The sequence below is a fragment of the Pleurodeles waltl genome, chromosome 4_2 (assembly GCF_031143425.1).
Source record: "Pleurodeles waltl isolate 20211129_DDA chromosome 4_2, aPleWal1.hap1.20221129, whole genome shotgun sequence".
NCBI classification, from domain to species: domain Eukaryota; kingdom Metazoa; phylum Chordata; class Amphibia; order Caudata; family Salamandridae; genus Pleurodeles; species Pleurodeles waltl.
In genome coordinates this window covers 484,413,033-484,431,877 of record NC_090443.1, presented here as the reverse complement: position 1 = coordinate 484,431,877, position 18,845 = coordinate 484,413,033, and the positions used below count along the sequence as shown (strand labels likewise).

Sequence of the window (18,845 nt, the reverse complement as noted above, 5' to 3'; positions counted from 1 at the left end):
TGTTATGTGTTGTAAGCATTCCAATGCATTGTCAGGATTAGTAAGCCAACCATAAATCTACAATACAAACCATTTTAGTAAGAAATACAATAGGAAATCCAAGAGATAATTATCAAGAGGAAGAAGAAAAGTGAATCGATGTTACAAGCCAAATGTATGTAATACTCCTGTGCTCGAGAAGATAAGGCATGTTTTTCTGATCAAATGAGGGAGTTTAAATTAAATCTAACATAAAAAATATGTAGACTTCTGAAATCTGGGACAGAAGCCCACTTCGGAATCAGCCCCAAACCTTCCATAAGCCAGAGTGCCCAACAACATCACTTACCTGAAGTAGTCAGACAGGTGTGGGAGAATCTCCGTGAGTAGCGGCGGATACCACAAATATCAAGGAGGTGTGGGGGAGAGGACAAATAACAAAAAAAATAAAAACACTTACAGTTCCACGGCCCCTCCACCGCCTCCTGCTGCTTTGCTCTTCTGCTCCTGATGGTGTCCCAGCATTCACTGGGACACGAGCACAGGCTTCCCAGCAATCCTGGCGCTGCTACCTTGCTAAACCTAGCATGAAAGCAGTATCAGGATTGGTCTGAGCTCCTTGGCCTGCCACTCATACAGAGCACTGGGGTCTGTGCAGTTTCTCCAGCCCGGCTGTTCAACACAGCTGGGTTACAGAAACCTAAGTGTGCATGTGTGTTTGGCCGGCCAAAGATGGCCGGCCAAACTGACATGCGCACTTAGTGCACTTCACTCGCCCTCCAGTGGCCCAGTCCCACTCCTCCCAGCACTGCTGCCTATTGTATTATTTTTCATCTGCCTGCGCTTAGCCATTGCAGGGGAGCCGACCCTGTCCATGAGGAATTCAGGTTTCCAAATGTAAGAGTACCAATAGGCTGTGCATGGTATTGTCTGCCATGTATTCACAAAAGAGCCATAAGGAGTGCAAGCTTCAAATACAAAGGAAATAAGTACAACAAGAGCAGAGCAAGTGTCTCCCATGCACATAACTGAAATATCATTGATGGGGGCAGTGTAAGCTTCACACACAGGACACGAAGCAGCACAGTGCAAGCAACTGTACAACCTCCCCTCGCCCAGAATATTCATACTACAGGGAGGAGCAGTGCACGTTTCCATCATGCATGAGCACACATGCAACAAGCACTGCACAGGGCACGAAGTACTGTACTGCAGGCATCCATCACACAACCAAATATGCAAAACGTACAGCAAGGAAGGAGCAGGGATAAGTCTCTCTCACTACTTCACACACACAAACAACATGAAAAAGGTACAGCACCGGAAGCAGCAGAGCAAGTTTCACACACACGGAAATCGTCCAGCACAGGGTGAGGAATACCGACGTCCATTACACACGCGTCCACAAAAAGTACAGCAGAGGAAGCAGCAACGAATGCTTCCCTCACACACAGGCAGCAAAAGCAAGGAATGGGAAGTGTCACTGCAAGATTTACTTACTCACACTGAGATACTGCACAAGAAACAGCAGTGCGTAAAAAACATACAGCACTAAGGGGCAGATTTAAGAAAAGTGGCTCTGCACACAGTGCAGCATTACTTTTCTTGTGCCCCTTAGCGACCCCCTAACGCCACCATGAGTGCACTGTATCTAATACATGGTGCACCATTGCTGTAGTTAGGGAACTGGCATCAAAATGTTTGATGCTGGTTTGGAGCTTTGCAGGATTAGCGTCAAATATTTTGATACCAATACTGCAAAGCCCATTGAGGCCCATTAAGAAAAATGAGGGCAGATTTAAGAGCCCCTAGTGCTTCCTTGCACCACATTAGTGTAATTTTTTTTTACAGTAATGGGGACTAATGAGGCCAACATCACCACGCCAACTTTACAAAGTGGCATAATGCATGCATTGTACCACTTTGTAACCTTTGCACTACATTGTGCCCGCGCCAGTCATAATGTATTCAAAGGGGACGTTCCCCCGTTAAGGGGGGGGGGGGTGAAAAAATGGTGCAGAGAAATCTAAGAGATTTCTTTGCATAATTTTTTTGGCACTTTTACAGCCTGCTCACAGCAGGCATTAAAAGTAGGCACACCATCAATGGGCTTTGCAGCATTAGCATCAACATTTTGGACGCTAATCCTGCAAAGTTCCGAACTAGCATAAAAAATGTTGACGCTAGTTCCCTAACTAACACCATGGTGCCCCGTATCTTAGATACAATGCACACTGATGGCGTTAGCCTGGCACAGGCATAATGTAGCGCCAAGGGTGCAAAGTGGCTCAATGCATGCATTGCGCCACTTTGTGTATATGTTGCGGGGAAAAGGCCACCTTAGCGCCGCCTTAGCATTAAAAAAATGACGCTAAGGCGATGCTAAAGTGGCATTAGGCCCTTTTAAATCAAGGCCTAAGAGTGGTAATGTAAGGTCCACAGACTAAGCAGGTGCGCTATAAATGTTGTTTTCCATCTGAAACACTCAACGACACCACATATTAATTAGACATAGGTGAACAGGCAGGCGTTGATAACTTCTGAACTACTATGGACTTGGCTAAACAACAGGCACCTGAGAGGTCGCCAGCAGAGTGTGAGTAAGCATGTATGTATGTATTCTGGCTTTTGTATTGTGCATCACTCACCTGGGGTACACCCTGGTGTTGAAGAAGATAACTGTATGTGTACAGAGCTGGCACTTGGGTGGGAACAGACATGTTTTAGTGGCTCCCTACATTTCAGCGGATTCCAGGGGCTGATGTGGGCTCAGGTGCAATTTCATGCAAAACTGTCGGATGGTTCAGAACTGGTGAGAGAGAGAGAAAGAGAGCGAGAGAGAGTGTTGTCAAGTAGATGAGGTGTCCCAGCATTCAAACCTCAGTGTTTCCATCTTTGTTTTCTGCAGGTCATCATGAGTCCCCTCGGAGGAGCTCTGGCCACAGCCTGGATTGCCACCCTGCTATGCGGGATCCTACGAGCTGAGGATAGCTGCCTGACTGGCGGGAAGCACAAGGTGTCCCCAGGACCCGAACCTCAGCTCTGGGAGTGCCAGCTGTACTCTGACAGTAAGTGAACTCGATCTGCGGAGGGGGGCATCTGGGTGCATCAGGCCTTGCGCAAAGGAGACGGGAAATGGCGAGCTTGGATTACTGAGCAAAGTCTGGCCATCTGTCCTATATATGCCAAGTCCGATTAACCCTCCTCCCCACACACATATGCTGAGAGCTACTAATCTTGGCCTTGCGCGCTGCCCTCTAGAGCATTAACCCCTTCATGCCAGAGTTGTGTTGGCGCAACAGGCCAACACAAACATTAAGCCTTGGGCGGGGGGGCGGCAAACTGGGTAAGGAGCCCTTACAACAGACACACAGTATTTGACGTAGGTGATTTTAGCATTAAGAAATGCTACTTACTTATAATGCAAGTTATCTGTCATGAGTATTCTCTGTGAACTCATAAACAGTATAATATCTTCGCACAAGTGCAATATCGCCAGAACGTCCTTCAAAATATATTTTTCGTTTGAAATGAACATTAAAATAAAGAAAACATGCCTAACAGTGGCCAGATGTTGTCATACGCAGTTTGTGAGAGCTCTATGTGGAAAGATATCCTGCCAGCTGAGCTGGAGAGGGAGTCTTGGGATATGTGTTTTGCCCTAGATGTTGAGACAGAATCAGTCCTCCCAGCGTTCAGTCCAAGATGGCACCTGAGTGACGTTGCACAGTGCTGCTGTACTTTTCAAACTGAGTAGCCAGCCTGGTTGTTGAGGGTCTCGGTGACTTCTCCTTACCCAGCTTTATTTGAGGCTCTTCTGTGGCGCTCCCACTTTGACAGTGGAACACTGGAGTTCAATGGTGTGTCTGTAGACGTGGGTATGCTACTTGGCAGGACGGGTGCAATTTGCTGCCCCAGTTCCTGATAACGGATGCATCAGAGCTTAAGAGGAAGCACATGTTCTCTTTGGCTCTAGGAGGGTGAAAAGGGGAGCTACAATGTGCTCCCATTAAGTCGTATTACAATTATTTATGAATCATACTGCAAAACGAACAGAATTTTGTGTTTATCGTACCTCGCTCCAATCACATACCTGGGGGTCTGCCCGGCCTCTGAGTGTATCCACAGTCCATGGCGCTTGGTGCTGTCTCCAAGTGTTCCAGGCCCTCTCACTTATGACTGTTCTGACTATCAGTGTCCCCTAAGATGGTCCCGCTGGGCTGAACTTAAACTGGCCTGAAGAATGCGTAAGTATGTTTTGCTTGCTCTTGTGATGGCAAAGAGCAGAGTGGCTTGTCGCTGGGGCAGGAGGACTCTGCCAGTGTTCTCTGACTGGGTGCGTACTCTCGCGTTCTGTTGGCAGCAGTTAGACTCATACTGTCTGCTCCTTCCCCCAGCGAGCAGGCCGAATGTTATTTTGGACCTCCTGCATAGTTACCTCCTTCAACTTGAAAACCAAACTACAAACAAGCAAACCTGCAGCTACCTCTTACAGCCAGTGGGCGACAATTGCTTTCCCCACTGGATGGGGCGCACTGCGTCAAAGGACTGGGGATGTATGTTGTTGTTATCTTTATTTATGTCTTGTGTCATATATATATATATAGCTATATATATATATGTATATTGTAGATTGGTCTGGACTGCCCCCGTGATTGTCGGCTGTACTCCCTGCTCTTCCTGGCTCAGCACCTGCAATATGTATACATTTAATGGTTGTTCATGGTGCAAAGCACTGTAATTGGGGTTGTTTTTTTGCACAATTGTTTGCAGTACCTGATCTAGTGCTCAGGACATTGTGCTCACTGGGTATGTATTATTTATTGCTCAATAAACCACTAATAAAAACAAAAACTAAAAAGGAACATAAATGTAAAGGCCCCTGGGACCAACAGAGTTCTTTTCACTCAAAGTTTCCATCCAGTAGGATGCTTCCTGAAACCTTAGGGGAAGAGGAAGATATACAGTTGGACCGTATAATACACGGTGAAGGTGTTGAGTAGCACAACAAAAGGGCACTCGCTTTAAAGATTTGTCATCATGGATTGCTGGAATGACGACCAGAGCTCTGGGGCTGGAAAAGGAAGCTTGGAGAAACTGAAGAGCAAGGCACACAGTTAACAAGTGTCGCAGTAGTATGCGTTCAAAGACAGTGCTACAGCAGCCATGGTGCACTGTGGGGTGGATATGGAAATCCTGGAAAATAAAGTGCTGGTCACCAAAGTTCAGATACTTTTTTCCCTCTTCTTCTGGAGAGGTATTATGAGAAGGTCCTGCTGATGAGCTTCTTGAGAAGGGATGTGCCTCAGGAGAAAAAAGGTGTCAGTACAAATTTACAGTGTTATCCCGGAACCCTACAAAAAGGTCCTGGTCTGCGAGCTCCTGGTGCAGGCAATATTATTGTTATAGGAAATGTTTTACAAAGAAAGGCTGTAACCCTTGGAGCTTCCACTTACAGTGGTTTAATTTTCAGAACCTTCCCGATACAAGCAGCAGGAGTAGAGGGAGAAGGCAAGGTGTACAAGTTAGTTACTTTTGGTAATCTCCTTTATCGTACGTTCCACATCTTTCAAATATTCCCTGGCCCCAGACTGGATCAGAAACTTTTACACAGTAGTGTTTCAGCACCATGGAAACTGATGTCAATTTCTTTCTTGACTCTGTTTGTGCATTTGAACAAGGAGCCTAAAAGCCAATCAGAGTACTAGTCTCCTAATTTCTACCTGAGGAACTTTTAAGATGAAAAAAGAGCACTTCACAGAACGGGGAGCCAGGAGTGCAGTGAGGAATTTGTAATTAGACAGAGTATCCCTAGAAAGAGCGATACCAAAGGTAAGTAACTCATCTGATAGATACAACTAACCGCAGATGCCTCAACTTCAGAATAGATACCAAAGTAGTACCTTCAAAAGGTGAAGGGAATGTGGAATGGACTCACACCAAAATGTTCTGCAGGAGTGGATGGCAGAAATGCCCTTCCAATTGGACCTGGCTGTCAAGACAGTAGTGATCTGTGAATATGTGTGTGTGGATACGTGTCATAGCCTACAAACGTCGAGAACAGGCTTTTCCTGTTCCAAATGAGACTTGGCCCTGGTGAAACGAGCTCTAGGACTTTTGTGGGCTGCTTTTTGGCTACTGCGTAGCCAATCTTGATGCAGAGGACTAACCCTCCTAATAAAGTAATCTTCTGCACTACTTGCCTCTCTTTATTGCAGAAAACCTTACAAAAAGCTAATCATCCAGGGTCTTTAGTATGATCGAAGTAGAAGCTCACAGCTCTTTTGGGGTTCAGCGATGGCCTCTCTCCTTGTCTTCTGACAGGTGAGGCAAAGCAAAGAACATTGGGAGGGTGATAGATTGCTCAACATAAAAAAAGAGTCAGGACGTTTGGCAAAAGGCAACTGTGGTCCTCAACATCAGTTCGCCTGCTAAAAAGGTGGTGTAGGGATGCTGAACCGAGAGAGCCTGAAGCTCACTCATGGAATGAGCAGAACCAATTGAGCCAAGTACAGTATTTCAGAGTCAGAAAACACAGTAAGCAGTAGTGCTTGTCTCAAATGGAGTACACATGAGGAAAGTCAGAATCAATTTGAGATACCAATGTAGCATTACAAAGGGTTTAAGTGGAAACCATCTTTTTTTTTTAAAGAACAGATGATTTAAACAAGGACGGCTAGTTTGGCAAATGAAAAAGGGCAAAAGAGGTGAGAAATAACCTTTAACTGTGCCCACTTGAAGTCCTTGCTGGGCCAGACAAGTTTGGCTTCTATCTGTTTAGTGTTGCAGCACCACACCTAGACACAAATTTCTCCCAGTGCCCGACGTAAATGGACTTTGTAAAAGGGTGCAGTGCAGCAAGGACAACATCAACAACCTCAAGCGGGAACTCAAACACTGTCAACTGTCGCCACTCAATCTCCACGTGTGGATGTGTAGATTGTGCAGGCCCGAGTATAGAACTCTGTCTTGTTGCTGCGACAGTCTAGCCTCCTGGAACAGAATCATAATTGGGGGACAGATGATCATGCCCAGAAGTTAAGGATACCACACTGTCCTGGCCAAATCCAGACCTATTAGGATGATGTGAGTCTGCTTGTTTCTGATCTTCTTCAGAACTTGTGGCAGGAGAGGCAGAGAGGGAAAGGTATATACGAATCCCACACTCCACTGTAGTCAGAATGCACCTCCTAGAGAGAACCTTCTTAGGTACTCCAACGCACAAAATCTTTGACAGTGTGTGTTCTCAGCGGTGGCGAAAGGATCCAGTCAGAATTTTCCCCATTGTTGGAAGGTACTATGTGTCACCTTGGGATGCAAACACCATTCGTCATCTGCCAGGCGCAAGCAGTTGAGCTTCTTTACATTTGTGTTCAAAGATCACACTAGGTGGTTCCTAAGCAAGAAAAGCCAACTCTATAGAGAAGAGCTCCCTGGCAAAGAACCGAAGATCCCACACTGTTCTGCTTGTTTCAGTACCACATAGTGGTGATGTTTTCTGTGAAGACCTATAGCAGGCTTCCTTTGGTGGACAGCAGTAAGCCGTTCAGTGCCAGGCAAATGGCCTGAACGTCCAAAAAGTTGATGGGGAGTCGGGTTTCTGTCAGAGACCAGATTCTCTAACTTTCCCAGATGACCGGCTACCCCTCAACCCAGAAGCGATTGATCCTTCACCACCATCAGATCTGAATGGGGGGGGGGAGGTGTCTGCCTCTGATCTATTTGCGTTCCGGCAGCATCTAATGTAGATCTTTCTCAGTCTGCTCCGAAACCTAGATGGAATCCAACAGGGTCTGTGGTGATGGACCCATAGAAACTTCATGTTCCACTGTAGAGTTTGCTTATGCCTCCAGGCATAGTCGACAAGCAGTATGTAGGAGGCCATGAGCCCAAGAAACCTCAGCGTCGCTCTCACTGAGACTGAGGACGACTCTGAAATATCGGGACCCTAACCTCAATGTCCTGCACTCGTTGTGATGAAGGGAAGAACCTGAACTGTACCTTATCCAAGATAGCTCCAATGAAATAGCCTCTGATAAGCTGTCAGGTATGCCTTTGGCATCCCACTGATATGATGAAGTTCATCGTCCTCTGGAGGTGGTCTACAACTGATTGTGACATGTATGCCTTTAACAGCCCGCTATCAAGATGGGGGAAAACTAGTATCCTCAAGCTCGGAAGATGTGCGGAGGCCACCAGCATCACTTTCGTGACTACCCAAGGAGCACTGCTGGGGGTGAAGTAGAGCACAGCAAACTGAAAATGCTCCTACCCTACCAAGAACCACAGGTAATGTCTGTGGGACTGCAGTCCAGGTATATAAAAATGCATCCTATAGGTCCAGGACTTCCATCCAGTCACCAGGATCCAGGGCAGACAAAACCTAGGCCAGTGTAATCATCTTGAATCTGTCCTTCTGAGGAAGGCGCTCAGAGGACAGAGATCTAAATACGGATAATGGCCTCCCCTCCTTCTTCACCTTGTGAAAATAGCAGGAGTAACAACCAGCAACTACTTCAAAGGCAAGCACCCTCTATTTGGCTCCTTTCAACATGGCAGCCTAAGCTCCTGCAACAAAATGGTTGAGTGTTCCACCAAAAGGTGCTTTGAGGTGGGTGGAAGTGGCGTATGATGGAAAAGGAATGGAAGGGCATAGCGACGTTGAACAATCTGGAGGATCCATCTGTTGGGTGTGATCCCTTGCCACCCTTGGAGAAGGTGCTGGACTAGGCCTCCTATGCACTGGTTGTGTGTCACCAAGATTAAATTAAGGTGGTTTGGAGGCTAATGCCACAGGGCTGGGGGACTAGAAAGATCACTGTCCCTGCACACGTGGGTGCTGTCTGTCCGAACCCCGACCCTGCAAGGACTGGGGTGCCTGCTGGAGGGACGGGGGGTGGCTGGCAAAGACTGTACAGCAATCCACTTGACTATCCTTCAAAGGAACAAAATTGCAGGGGGAAATACCTTTACAGGTGACAAAAAGCACAGAGAACATACTGTGGCTCAGCTCTACCTTAAATCTTTCCAAACTGCCTTCACTCCAAACAGGCTAGACCTGTCAAAAGGCATATTCATAGGGGATCCTTAGACATCATCAGAGAAGCCATAGATCTCATCAAAGCATGGTAATGGAGCATCACACTGGTGCCGACACCTCAACCCATGAGATCAGAAGTATCTAGGCCAAACCTAATGATGTATGTGGCCCCATCTTGACCATACTGAATGGTTTGTACCAGGAAGGCCTGTAGGTATTGAGGGACTGCCAGCAAGATCTTGCCAAGCATGTCTAGAGTCCAAAACCACAGCTACACAGCAGCAAACTAGGCATTTTCCTCCAGCAAGTCCACATAGAGGTTGTCATCATGATATCACGGGGCAAATCATCCCCATCATCTTCCGAAGGAGTACTCACATGACATGGAGTTGTGTCCTAAGCCCAGAAGCCAAAGGCATACCTCTTGCGGGTCTTTCATATACATTTGTTTGTGACAGTCCTACATGGTTTAAAATCCTGTCGTTTTTGGAGAGATCACAGTTCCTTTGCACACTGGTTGAAACTTTTTGGAAGAAACAGTCTTGACAAACTAACGAGGAAAAGTGGGAGTGGCACTCCAGATCTGCGTTCAAAGGTGCGGGAAAAAAAAAGATTTCAGTGGGCAGAGGTGGTGATTATATGTGGCTCCCTTCATCAGTTCTAGATGAAATTAAGTCAACATGGAGCCACACAGTGTGCCCTACAGGCGCACAAGAGCACTACTGTGTTAAAGTTTCTGGAACCAGTCTGGTGTTTTGGGATATTCTAAGGGTGAGGAATCTGCAGTAGTAAGTGTCCATTTGAACGAAAACTTATCAAAGAATAAATCTATCTACAGAAATCATGCTATATTCCTTGGATAGTCTGAAAAATGATGAGTCGGCGAGGGATGCAAGTCCTCATATTCACACAACTGCAGTCCACGCAAGAATTGCTAGAGAGAAAACGGAGAGCACGTTCTTGTCTCATCCGCTGTGTTGCCTGAATAGCCATCTCTAGAGGGTTTTCAAGTGATCGACATAATTTCTACCTCTCACATTTCTGACGTGTTTGGGGGGTCGTGTTTTTGTTATGCTAAGCTGTGCTTTGATATTGTGGAGTATGCTGTCTCCTTTAAGCTGCGCCCCTTTTCTATCTCTTTATTTTTGCTGGTGGGATTGGGTAGTGGTTGTTCAGCTGGTGGAGAGAAGGAGAGGGGTTATCATTACTGCATGGCAAGGTTGATGTCTCCTAAGAGATGTGATATTCGAAAATTGGGAGTTACGACCCTAGAGAGTCCATAAAACATGCCAATAGGAAGCAACCTTTTCAACCTGCATTACAAAATACAGCCACTCTTTTCAACATTTTTTAACTGGTAAATTAAGGGAAAACTGACACCAAATATTTAAGAATTCTCAAAGCTGCTGCATTCCCATTATGCCCTGCGGTTATACATTAGGTGGGGTAAGGTATGTTTAACAGCAAGCCAGAGTGTTCCAATGAGTCAAGCCCCGCGTTTACCAGAAATGGTTGGTATTCATGCGTTTACGTTGCTTTGTGTCACTTGTCTGAGGCGGAGGGGTTTCAGAAGGTGGGGCCTAGAAAGTGCAAGCACCACCCCCTGTGCCACTTGTATTTCATTGGCAGCATCAGTAGGTAGTCCTGGGAAGCCAGCCACAGGTATCTGATAGAAAGGTATAGGTGCACCAGTCTGGAAAGGGCTAGCAGTCTGCACTGCCTTATGGACTAATCAAGAGCACATTTTCTCAGCTTTAATTTTAATATGAACCTGAAGCACGTTTACAAATTTCTGCCACTTTAGTCTCCGGACCACACTGGTCAATGCTCAGGTTTAAGAACATGATGAAGCCCCTATAATCCCAGTCCAATTGTTGGAAAACCTCTCAATTGCTGTATGGCTTTCCATGTGATTAGCAGTTTATATGTTCAATATATGGTGCATTGCAAAGTATTTCCCATTCTTAAATCATATGATCCCCATCAAATGTTATTTGTCAAATGTTTCTCGGGCAGCCTGTCAAAAGCAAAAAAACAGTATCTAGGAGTGGCTTGTAAAATTAAATGCCACTGTGCCATTCTGATTGCAAAGCCTTTCTTTAATCTGTACAAATGGGCTGGTTTGATTTAAGCTCTCTCCTCAAACAGCAAGGACATGTGTGAGTTTACATTCTAGGAATTCCAAGGCATCCACTTTATACTAGGCCGTTCACAGAGAAAACACTCTTTGGAGCTGAATGTTGTAAAGACAAGAATACCTCTATAGGAAGCGTGTTCGACTTTGACTTTTTATGAGGTGAATATTCAATTAAAGTGTAGAGTTTGGTTTTCCTTAGCCTCAGGTACCACATCTAAAGAAAAAGTGGGGTAATCTCTTAGTTCAATGAATTTCCAACAGACCGATTCGCTATTATTTTGCTTGAGCATGCAATTCGTCTTCCTCCTACTTACCATAGGCAGTCACTTGAGCGAAACTGTGCCACAGAAATGTGTTTTGAGGACAAAGGTTTTGGCATTAATCCCCTAAGAGAGAAGGTGACCCTCGAAAATTCATCATGGCCAGAGAAGATCATCTTAATGAAAATATCATGGGGTTGATTAGCGGTATGTAGCACAGTCTAGGAGGCCCAAATGCATCCAGACTTTCACGATAATGTTCTAAGATCAATTTACATAAACGAATTGCACACAAAATTATTTCATATAATGATCTCATTTTTAATAGAGCGCAAAATAGTGCATTTCTGCAGTTTCTAAATGGAAACTAAACAGACGTTACTAATGCCAAATTTAAGGTATGCAATTCACCCGCCATTGAAGAACAGAAGGCTCAGTCTGGGAAAACCTGAACTCGAACTCAAATGTGCGGCCTCCACAACACCACATTTGTCGCAAGCCTGAGTCATCCTACTAGCATAAGTCAGTGGTATGGCGCTCGCACTCCGGGGCCCAGAATGGGCGCCGATAGGCCTGCAACACAGAAAACTAATGCAGGGAAATGAATGGCTAACAATATTAATAAATCCTCTGTCACGGAGGTAAAAAGAAATCCAAGGCCCTGGTTATCTGTGGGCCGGATATTTGCGACCGCTGCACAGACTCTTGGTTGCGCAGTGATTGTGCAGAGTTTACCACACCTGCTAATTACAAGGTACAATGAAGTCGGACCCTTTCTTTAATTTTGGGAGGTTAATTCAATGCAGAAAAAAGAGTACGGATTTTGATGCAGAAATCACCAAAATACACGTGATTTCCACAAAAAAACAAGAACAACTCAAACATGTTAAATGTGTGCGAAAACGCATTTCAAAAGAGGAGCGCCCGCGCAGCACATTGCATCTGCCAAGCACTTCAAACGGAAATAATAGTTTGAAAAACACATCCGGGAGAGATGGGAAGAAATAGTGGAGAGCGGGATAGGCTACAGTAGGGAGTGAATGCTAACGGGAGGCGAGAATAACAGGGTTTAGGGTGGGGGGAGCAATAGAGGAAGTTGAGGAGCTTAGATTTAAAAAAAGTAAACTGCTTTTTTTAAAAAGACAGACCAAAAAAGTCGAGCAGGACAGAGATGGGAAGCAAGCAACGCACAAGATTCAACTTGGAGAATGCAAGGTGAAGCAGGGATGTAAGGAGAAAGCAGAGTAAGAAAACAAATGCACTCTCGTGGAGTGCTAAAGGCAAAAGAAAAAAGCAGTGGCAAGGGTAATATGACTCACCTTTAGAATCTATTGCAGTGGTTCCCAACAATTTGACTTCTGTGGATCTCTACTTTATCCTTACTGGAACCTGGGGACCCCCAGTGAATAATTATTGTAATCCAGGGACCCGCTCACTGAGTCATTACTGGAAGCCGGGGATCCCAGCTTAAACATTGTCAACGATTTTAAACGCAAAACAATACACAAGAAATACAGAAACAAGCATTCATCAAACCCACAATCAAATGATAACATTTTATTTAATTTGCAAACAAATGAAAGAATTACTAGGAAGGTTGTAGCTTTTTTAAATTCAATTGAAGCCACACATTGTCCATACTATATTCTGATTGATGCACCTGCTCCCATGAATCAATCTGAGGATACTGTTTTAATTGTTAGCCTTCAATTTCAAATTCCCTGACCTTCACAGTACGTTTTAAAATGTTCACTTGTACATTTAGCCACTTTATGTATACACAGTTTATTAATCTGTTAATATTATTTAATTTTCTAAGAAGTCGCGGACCCCCTAAGGAGGCTTTGCGGATCCCCAGGGGTCTCTGGACCACAGTTCGGGAACCACTGATCTATTGCATTTTCCAATACCTTTTAATGATGCTGACCAGCATCAAAAAATGGTGTGCAGCATGACCACAATTTTTTAAAAGTGCAATAACGCAGCTGCAGCAGGTGCTTTATTTTGTGGGCTACAAAATGCCACACCTACAAAATGATGCAAGTAAAAAAAAATATATATTTACCAGTCCTAGTTGGATCAATAAATACACCAAAATGGAAAAAGAAGTAGCACAAAATCACTTTTTTAAGGCAGAGGGACTGGCAGCAATTTTCTGTCAGGTCCTCCTACCTCCCTCAAAAAATAATTTTAAAGAAGACAGTGGCCATGGGAGGCAGTGGAGGAACAAGTGGGGTTGAATCAGCGCATGTGGGAAAGCAACACGATATTGGTGGAGAAGCACATGATTGAGAAAGCAACACTGTGTAGGGTAGAAGGGAGTTTGGCCGTAAGAAATATGAGAGAGCGAAAGCTGGTAATTGGGGGAGACTGCAACATGACGAGTGGAGCAGGTATTTACATGGAGAAGAAGCATATGAGGGAGAGAGCTGGAAAACACATGCACCCAGGAGGAGTGGTTAGTCACAAAAAAGTAGTTCACTTGAAGTGAGCAATGGAAGAATAGAAGCCGGCCAGTCAGAGAGATGGTAAAGCGGCAATGCTCCGGGTGATGGACAAACACAAAATGGACAGGCTGAGACAGGGAAATCCACTGGATAAGAAGCAAGAAAATGAGAGGGACAATAAAGCCCACCAATAGTAGGCGAGGTGAGGATATAGCTATCAGCCCATGTACTTTATCGGTAAGCCCACTATAGTTTTTTCCCTAACCAGATAGCTTCCACTGTTTTAAAGGTTTGACCTAAAAAGTAGTTCACTGAAAGTGGGTGGTAGATGGATACAAGTCAGCAAATCAAAAGGATGGTAAAGAATGCGCGCTTTAAAGAAAAGGAAGGAAAGCTACTGAATAATTAGTAAGTAAAGAAGAGTGACAGGTAAGGCAAGCAATACGTCAGATGCTTGCCCAAGGTTCACTATAATTATTAGTATTTTCCACAATAAATCTTTATCAACATAGAAATCACTGATGCACATTTATTTTTTTTATGACTTTTGAAAGTGTTTTCTCTCAGGTCCTTGCTTAATTTTAGAATCCTCACATCAAGCCTGTTTAAAAAAGAGACTTCCTCTCTTCTAAGAAAGCTTATCTTTTCATCCATACAACCCCCCCCCCCCCCCCAGCCCAGTGCACAGAGAAGCTTATCGTACCCGCAGGATACAGCAACTTCACAAAACCTGACTTAAAAACCACAGCCGGGTTTTTTAAAATGATCCTCTTGTTAGAAAAAACAGACAGGGACCAGGGACGCAGGGCAAGATGAAATGAAACATGTGTCAGGTGAAGAAGGGTGTCTCCTCTCTGAGATCTGCACTCTGTCCTAATCCAGTCTTTAACCTGGTTGCATCTGGAGACACCGCCATGATTAAAGAAGTACTTCAGATGCGCTGTAGATTGTATCTGAAGTAATGATGTAAAACAATCTAATTTTCTAGTTGTGCATAAAAAGCTCACCCTCATAAACGCAATCCTGGCCCAGTACGTGGATTATTGCAGAAATGCGCCTTGACAGGAGCCTCATGTCACGCTTTCGGCTCCCTTGACCAGTATTGACTAACTGTCCTCGTTTTGGGTGTGGGTTGATTGATCAGTATTAATTAACTCTTCCACAACTGGGTGACAGTAATTGTGCATGGATAAAGCAACTCAGATAGTAATACCATTTCAAGAAAAAACAAGCATTGGCAATAAGTATCGCCTATGTCTTAAAAAAGCAAACAAAGCCAAACAGTGGAGCTGTTTGGCTTTGTCAGTGTTTTTTGCCACATGGCTGAAAGTAAAAAAAAAAAAACACTATAGCGCAGCCAGTTTTGACTGCATCATTTACCTTTCTTTTTACTTTCAGCATGCACCACACCCAAGGGAGTAGTCAGAAATGTAAAATACCCCCTACTTTGAACTAAATCTCTTATGGCACCAAGCAAACAAAGCAAGTCATCAATCCCCCGCCCCCCCAGAAGAGTTCTGTTGTCTCCACCCAAGCGTCTACCCATTCATCCTTCCATCCACCTGTGATATCCATAATTTCACGTTTACATTCTCTCATCCATTCATTATTTTATATATTGTTCAGTCTTTCACCTTTCTGTCCATCCATATTCAAACTTATGCACCCATCTCACAATCTCTCCTTCCATCGCTGCACCCTTTCACCCACCTATCTCTCCATCCACCCTTTCACTGATCCATCCATCCTTTGTCATTTATCCATCCATCCTTTCACTCCATTCATCCTTGCACTCAGCCATCTAATAATCCATCATTTCACTCATCCGTCCACCCAACCACTCATCCATACTTCCATCCACTTACCCTTTCACTTATCCATCTTTCCACGTAGCCATCCATCCACCATTTCATTCATCCACTCTCCCTTTCACTCATCCATTCTTTCACTCATCCATCCATCCACCTTTTCACTCACCCATCAATTCTTTCACACACCCTTTTGCTCATCCATCGCTCCACCTTTTCATTACATCCATCTATCCGCCCTTTCACTCCAACCATCCATTCACCCATTCACTTATCCATCCATCCTCTCTCATCATCCATCCATCTTTTCACTCATCCATCCATTCAACCTTTCATCTACCCACTCACCATCTCTTTAATTCATCCCTCCTTTCACTTGTCCATCTATCCATCCACACTCCCTTACACTGTTCTATTTATTGTTTCACTCATGCAGCCTTACATCCAACTTTTCACTCGTTCGTCCATCCACCCTTTCACTCACCCATCCACCCTGTGACTTACACATCTATCCATCAGTCATTTCACTCCCTCATCAACCAATCACCCAAGCTTTCACCTTATTTAAGAGCCCTTTTTGTGCCGAGCTGCAGACAGAAAAAAAACCATCAAGAACTACACCCTCACCTTAGCTGTTAAATCGGGTGGATGGGTAGGTACCTGGCTAACGAAAACAGTGACAAAGCCAATGGATCTCACATAGGTGAAACTTTTTGACTTTGCCAATGCTTGTTAGAAACAGCTGGTTTTGCACACATGGGGACGGGCATAAGTGTTGTCACAGTTTTGAATCATCAGCTATAGTGAAACATTTTATCTACTTGAGATCTGCTGACTAAATTCATACTGGCTGCTAAAGGAGCGTGCACGGCTGCATGCCATTTCATTAAATTAAGTTCTAGATTATTTCACAGTTAAAGATCTCAGCGGAAACGGCAGATCATTTGCCTATGTTTCCTGCTTTCCACTTCTCTGTAAATTATATTTTGCATCTAAGTACATTTTCATAACTGTCACGGACCCGTTGAGCTGCCAGGAGGTCTTTCCTTACTTCAGTCCAGCAAATACACCCGGTCTGTTCGCCTATGCGCTTCTCTAAAATCTCGGATTCTTAATTTAATCTTTGTTCTCAAGGCACCTCCTGCATCGTGTCACATCGTCAAAAAACATCGTGCCCAAGATCGTGCCGAGTTTGCCACAGCTCATGGCAAGATCATGCAGTGTCTCCCGAGAAGCTGGTGGGTGGTAGAGTTTACAATGCCAAGGTCACAGCAAGTGTTAGAGGGAAAGCTGGTGGGTAGTGGGTAATCTGTCCAACCCCAGGGCTGGTCCTAGGACTGTTGGGGCGTTGGCGAATCGGACAAACTGTGAGGCCCCTCTAATTTGCATGTGACGTCACAAGAAGTGACATCACAGAAAGTGACATCACAGGACAATTCATCTTCTTTGGCAGCTGAAGTGACCTAGTACTTTCACCTGAATCTTGTACTCCTGCATTTATGATAGAAAAAAGAAAAGGCAAGTTTCAGAATTGAAGGAAATAGCAGGATGAGCTACTTACATGTAGTATAAAGAAACAACTTGAGACCCTCTCTGGTGCAGCCTGCGCTAGTGAAAGTTACAGTTTTCATATAAATGTCTTTTATATTAACCCAATGGAAAGTTTCATGATGCATTTGTTTTGAAACCATTAATGAAGCCAGTTGGGAGAATAAGGCAATGGGCAGCTTTGGTGTGAGTGTGTTCACACAAGTGTGTGTGATTGTTGCTGCAGTTTACAAGTGAAGTTTATTCCTGTTGCTGCTATAAAATGACAGTTTAGGCCTTCGTATCATCTGGACAGAGAAACAATATCAGCAATTACTGAGGAACAGCTCATCTTTATAGGTAGATACTGGAAACTTACCTTTTACATATCCCTGGAGAATTGGTCATATACTCTTGGAGTCATTAAAAAGTTACTGCATCGTATTCCTGTGGGGATGTTACTAGAGAGCTCTTGCTCTGGTGGTGAACTAAGGTGTTGGGGGGGAGGGATTACTGTGATCAACCCACTATAGGGAACGCATTATGGGTGCAGCAGCAAGAGGGACTTAAACTAGAAAGTTAGACTTTTTAGGTGCTTTGCAGAGAGCTGCACTGGCTGACAGACGTCACAAAGGTGCTTTTCCCTGCAGCTTCTTAAAGAAGGCACTGATACACTATTACATAGTTTGTTTTGGGCACCTTGCCTATTGCCACAAACACATTGCACATCTCAAATATAGCTCGTGGCACCTTGAGGCTCGCTCTAGAGCTTTAAGCTTAAAACAAAACATGCTCATATTTACAGTTACTAGTGTTGCATTCACGTAGCAGTTGGGTATCACTCAAAATGTCATACGAATGATGTAGAGATGTCACACATAAACACACAGAAAATACAGAAATGTCACACATAGCCAAGAAAGGAGCCACAAAATGAGTGAACCAAAACTCTTATGGCACCAAGCAAGTGGAGTAAGTCACCGAGGCCCTCCCCAGGAGAGCTCTCTTGTCTATTCTATCCAAGCATCTATCCAGTCGTCTTTCCATCCACCATTTAACTTTTACATTCTGTCACCCATTCATTCTACCATCTCTCAGTCTTTCACCGTTCAGTCCACCCGTTCATACATTCTTCTGTCCAGCTAAATCCAAACCTATCCATCATCCATCCGTTTCCTCGTCAATCCCTCCACTCTTTCACTCATCCAGCCTTTCGCTCATCCATCCACCCATTCACTCCATCATCGATCCTTTTACTCACCCATTCATTTACACTTTCTTCCATCCAGTCATCCTATCACTTACTCATCCATCCACCCATTCACTCATCTGTCCATCCATTCACCCTTTCACTCACCCATCACCTCTTCAATCTCTCTTTCCTCTCTTTCGCTAATCTATTCATATTTTGACTCATCCACCCTTACATCCATCCTTTCACTCAACCTTCCACCCACCCATCCTGCCTGCCAATCATCCATCCATCCTCCCCTTCATTCATCTATCCACCTTTTCACTCAGCCAACCATACTTTCATTAATCCATCCACTCTTCCACACATCCATCCACCTGTTCACTCATCCATCCTTTCTCTCATCGATCCATCCTTGCATCCACCCTCTCACTCACCTGTCCATCCATTCACCC

General features: G+C 44.6%; 1 protein-coding gene across 2 annotated transcripts in view; it reads left to right on the top strand.

The window, feature by feature from the left end:
- Nucleotides 1-18,845, top strand: part of RTBDN (retbindin) — a 138,166-nt gene that overhangs the window by 57,211 nt on the left and 62,110 nt on the right. For both annotated transcript variants that reach the window (XM_069231859.1, XM_069231860.1), the window contains exon 2: nucleotides 2,888-3,047. In XM_069231859.1, coding sequence (XP_069087960.1) covers nucleotides 2,894-3,047 — 154 coding nt within the window. In that variant the 5' untranslated portion in view covers nucleotides 2,888-2,893. The remainder of the gene's footprint in view (nucleotides 1-2,887; nucleotides 3,048-18,845) is intronic.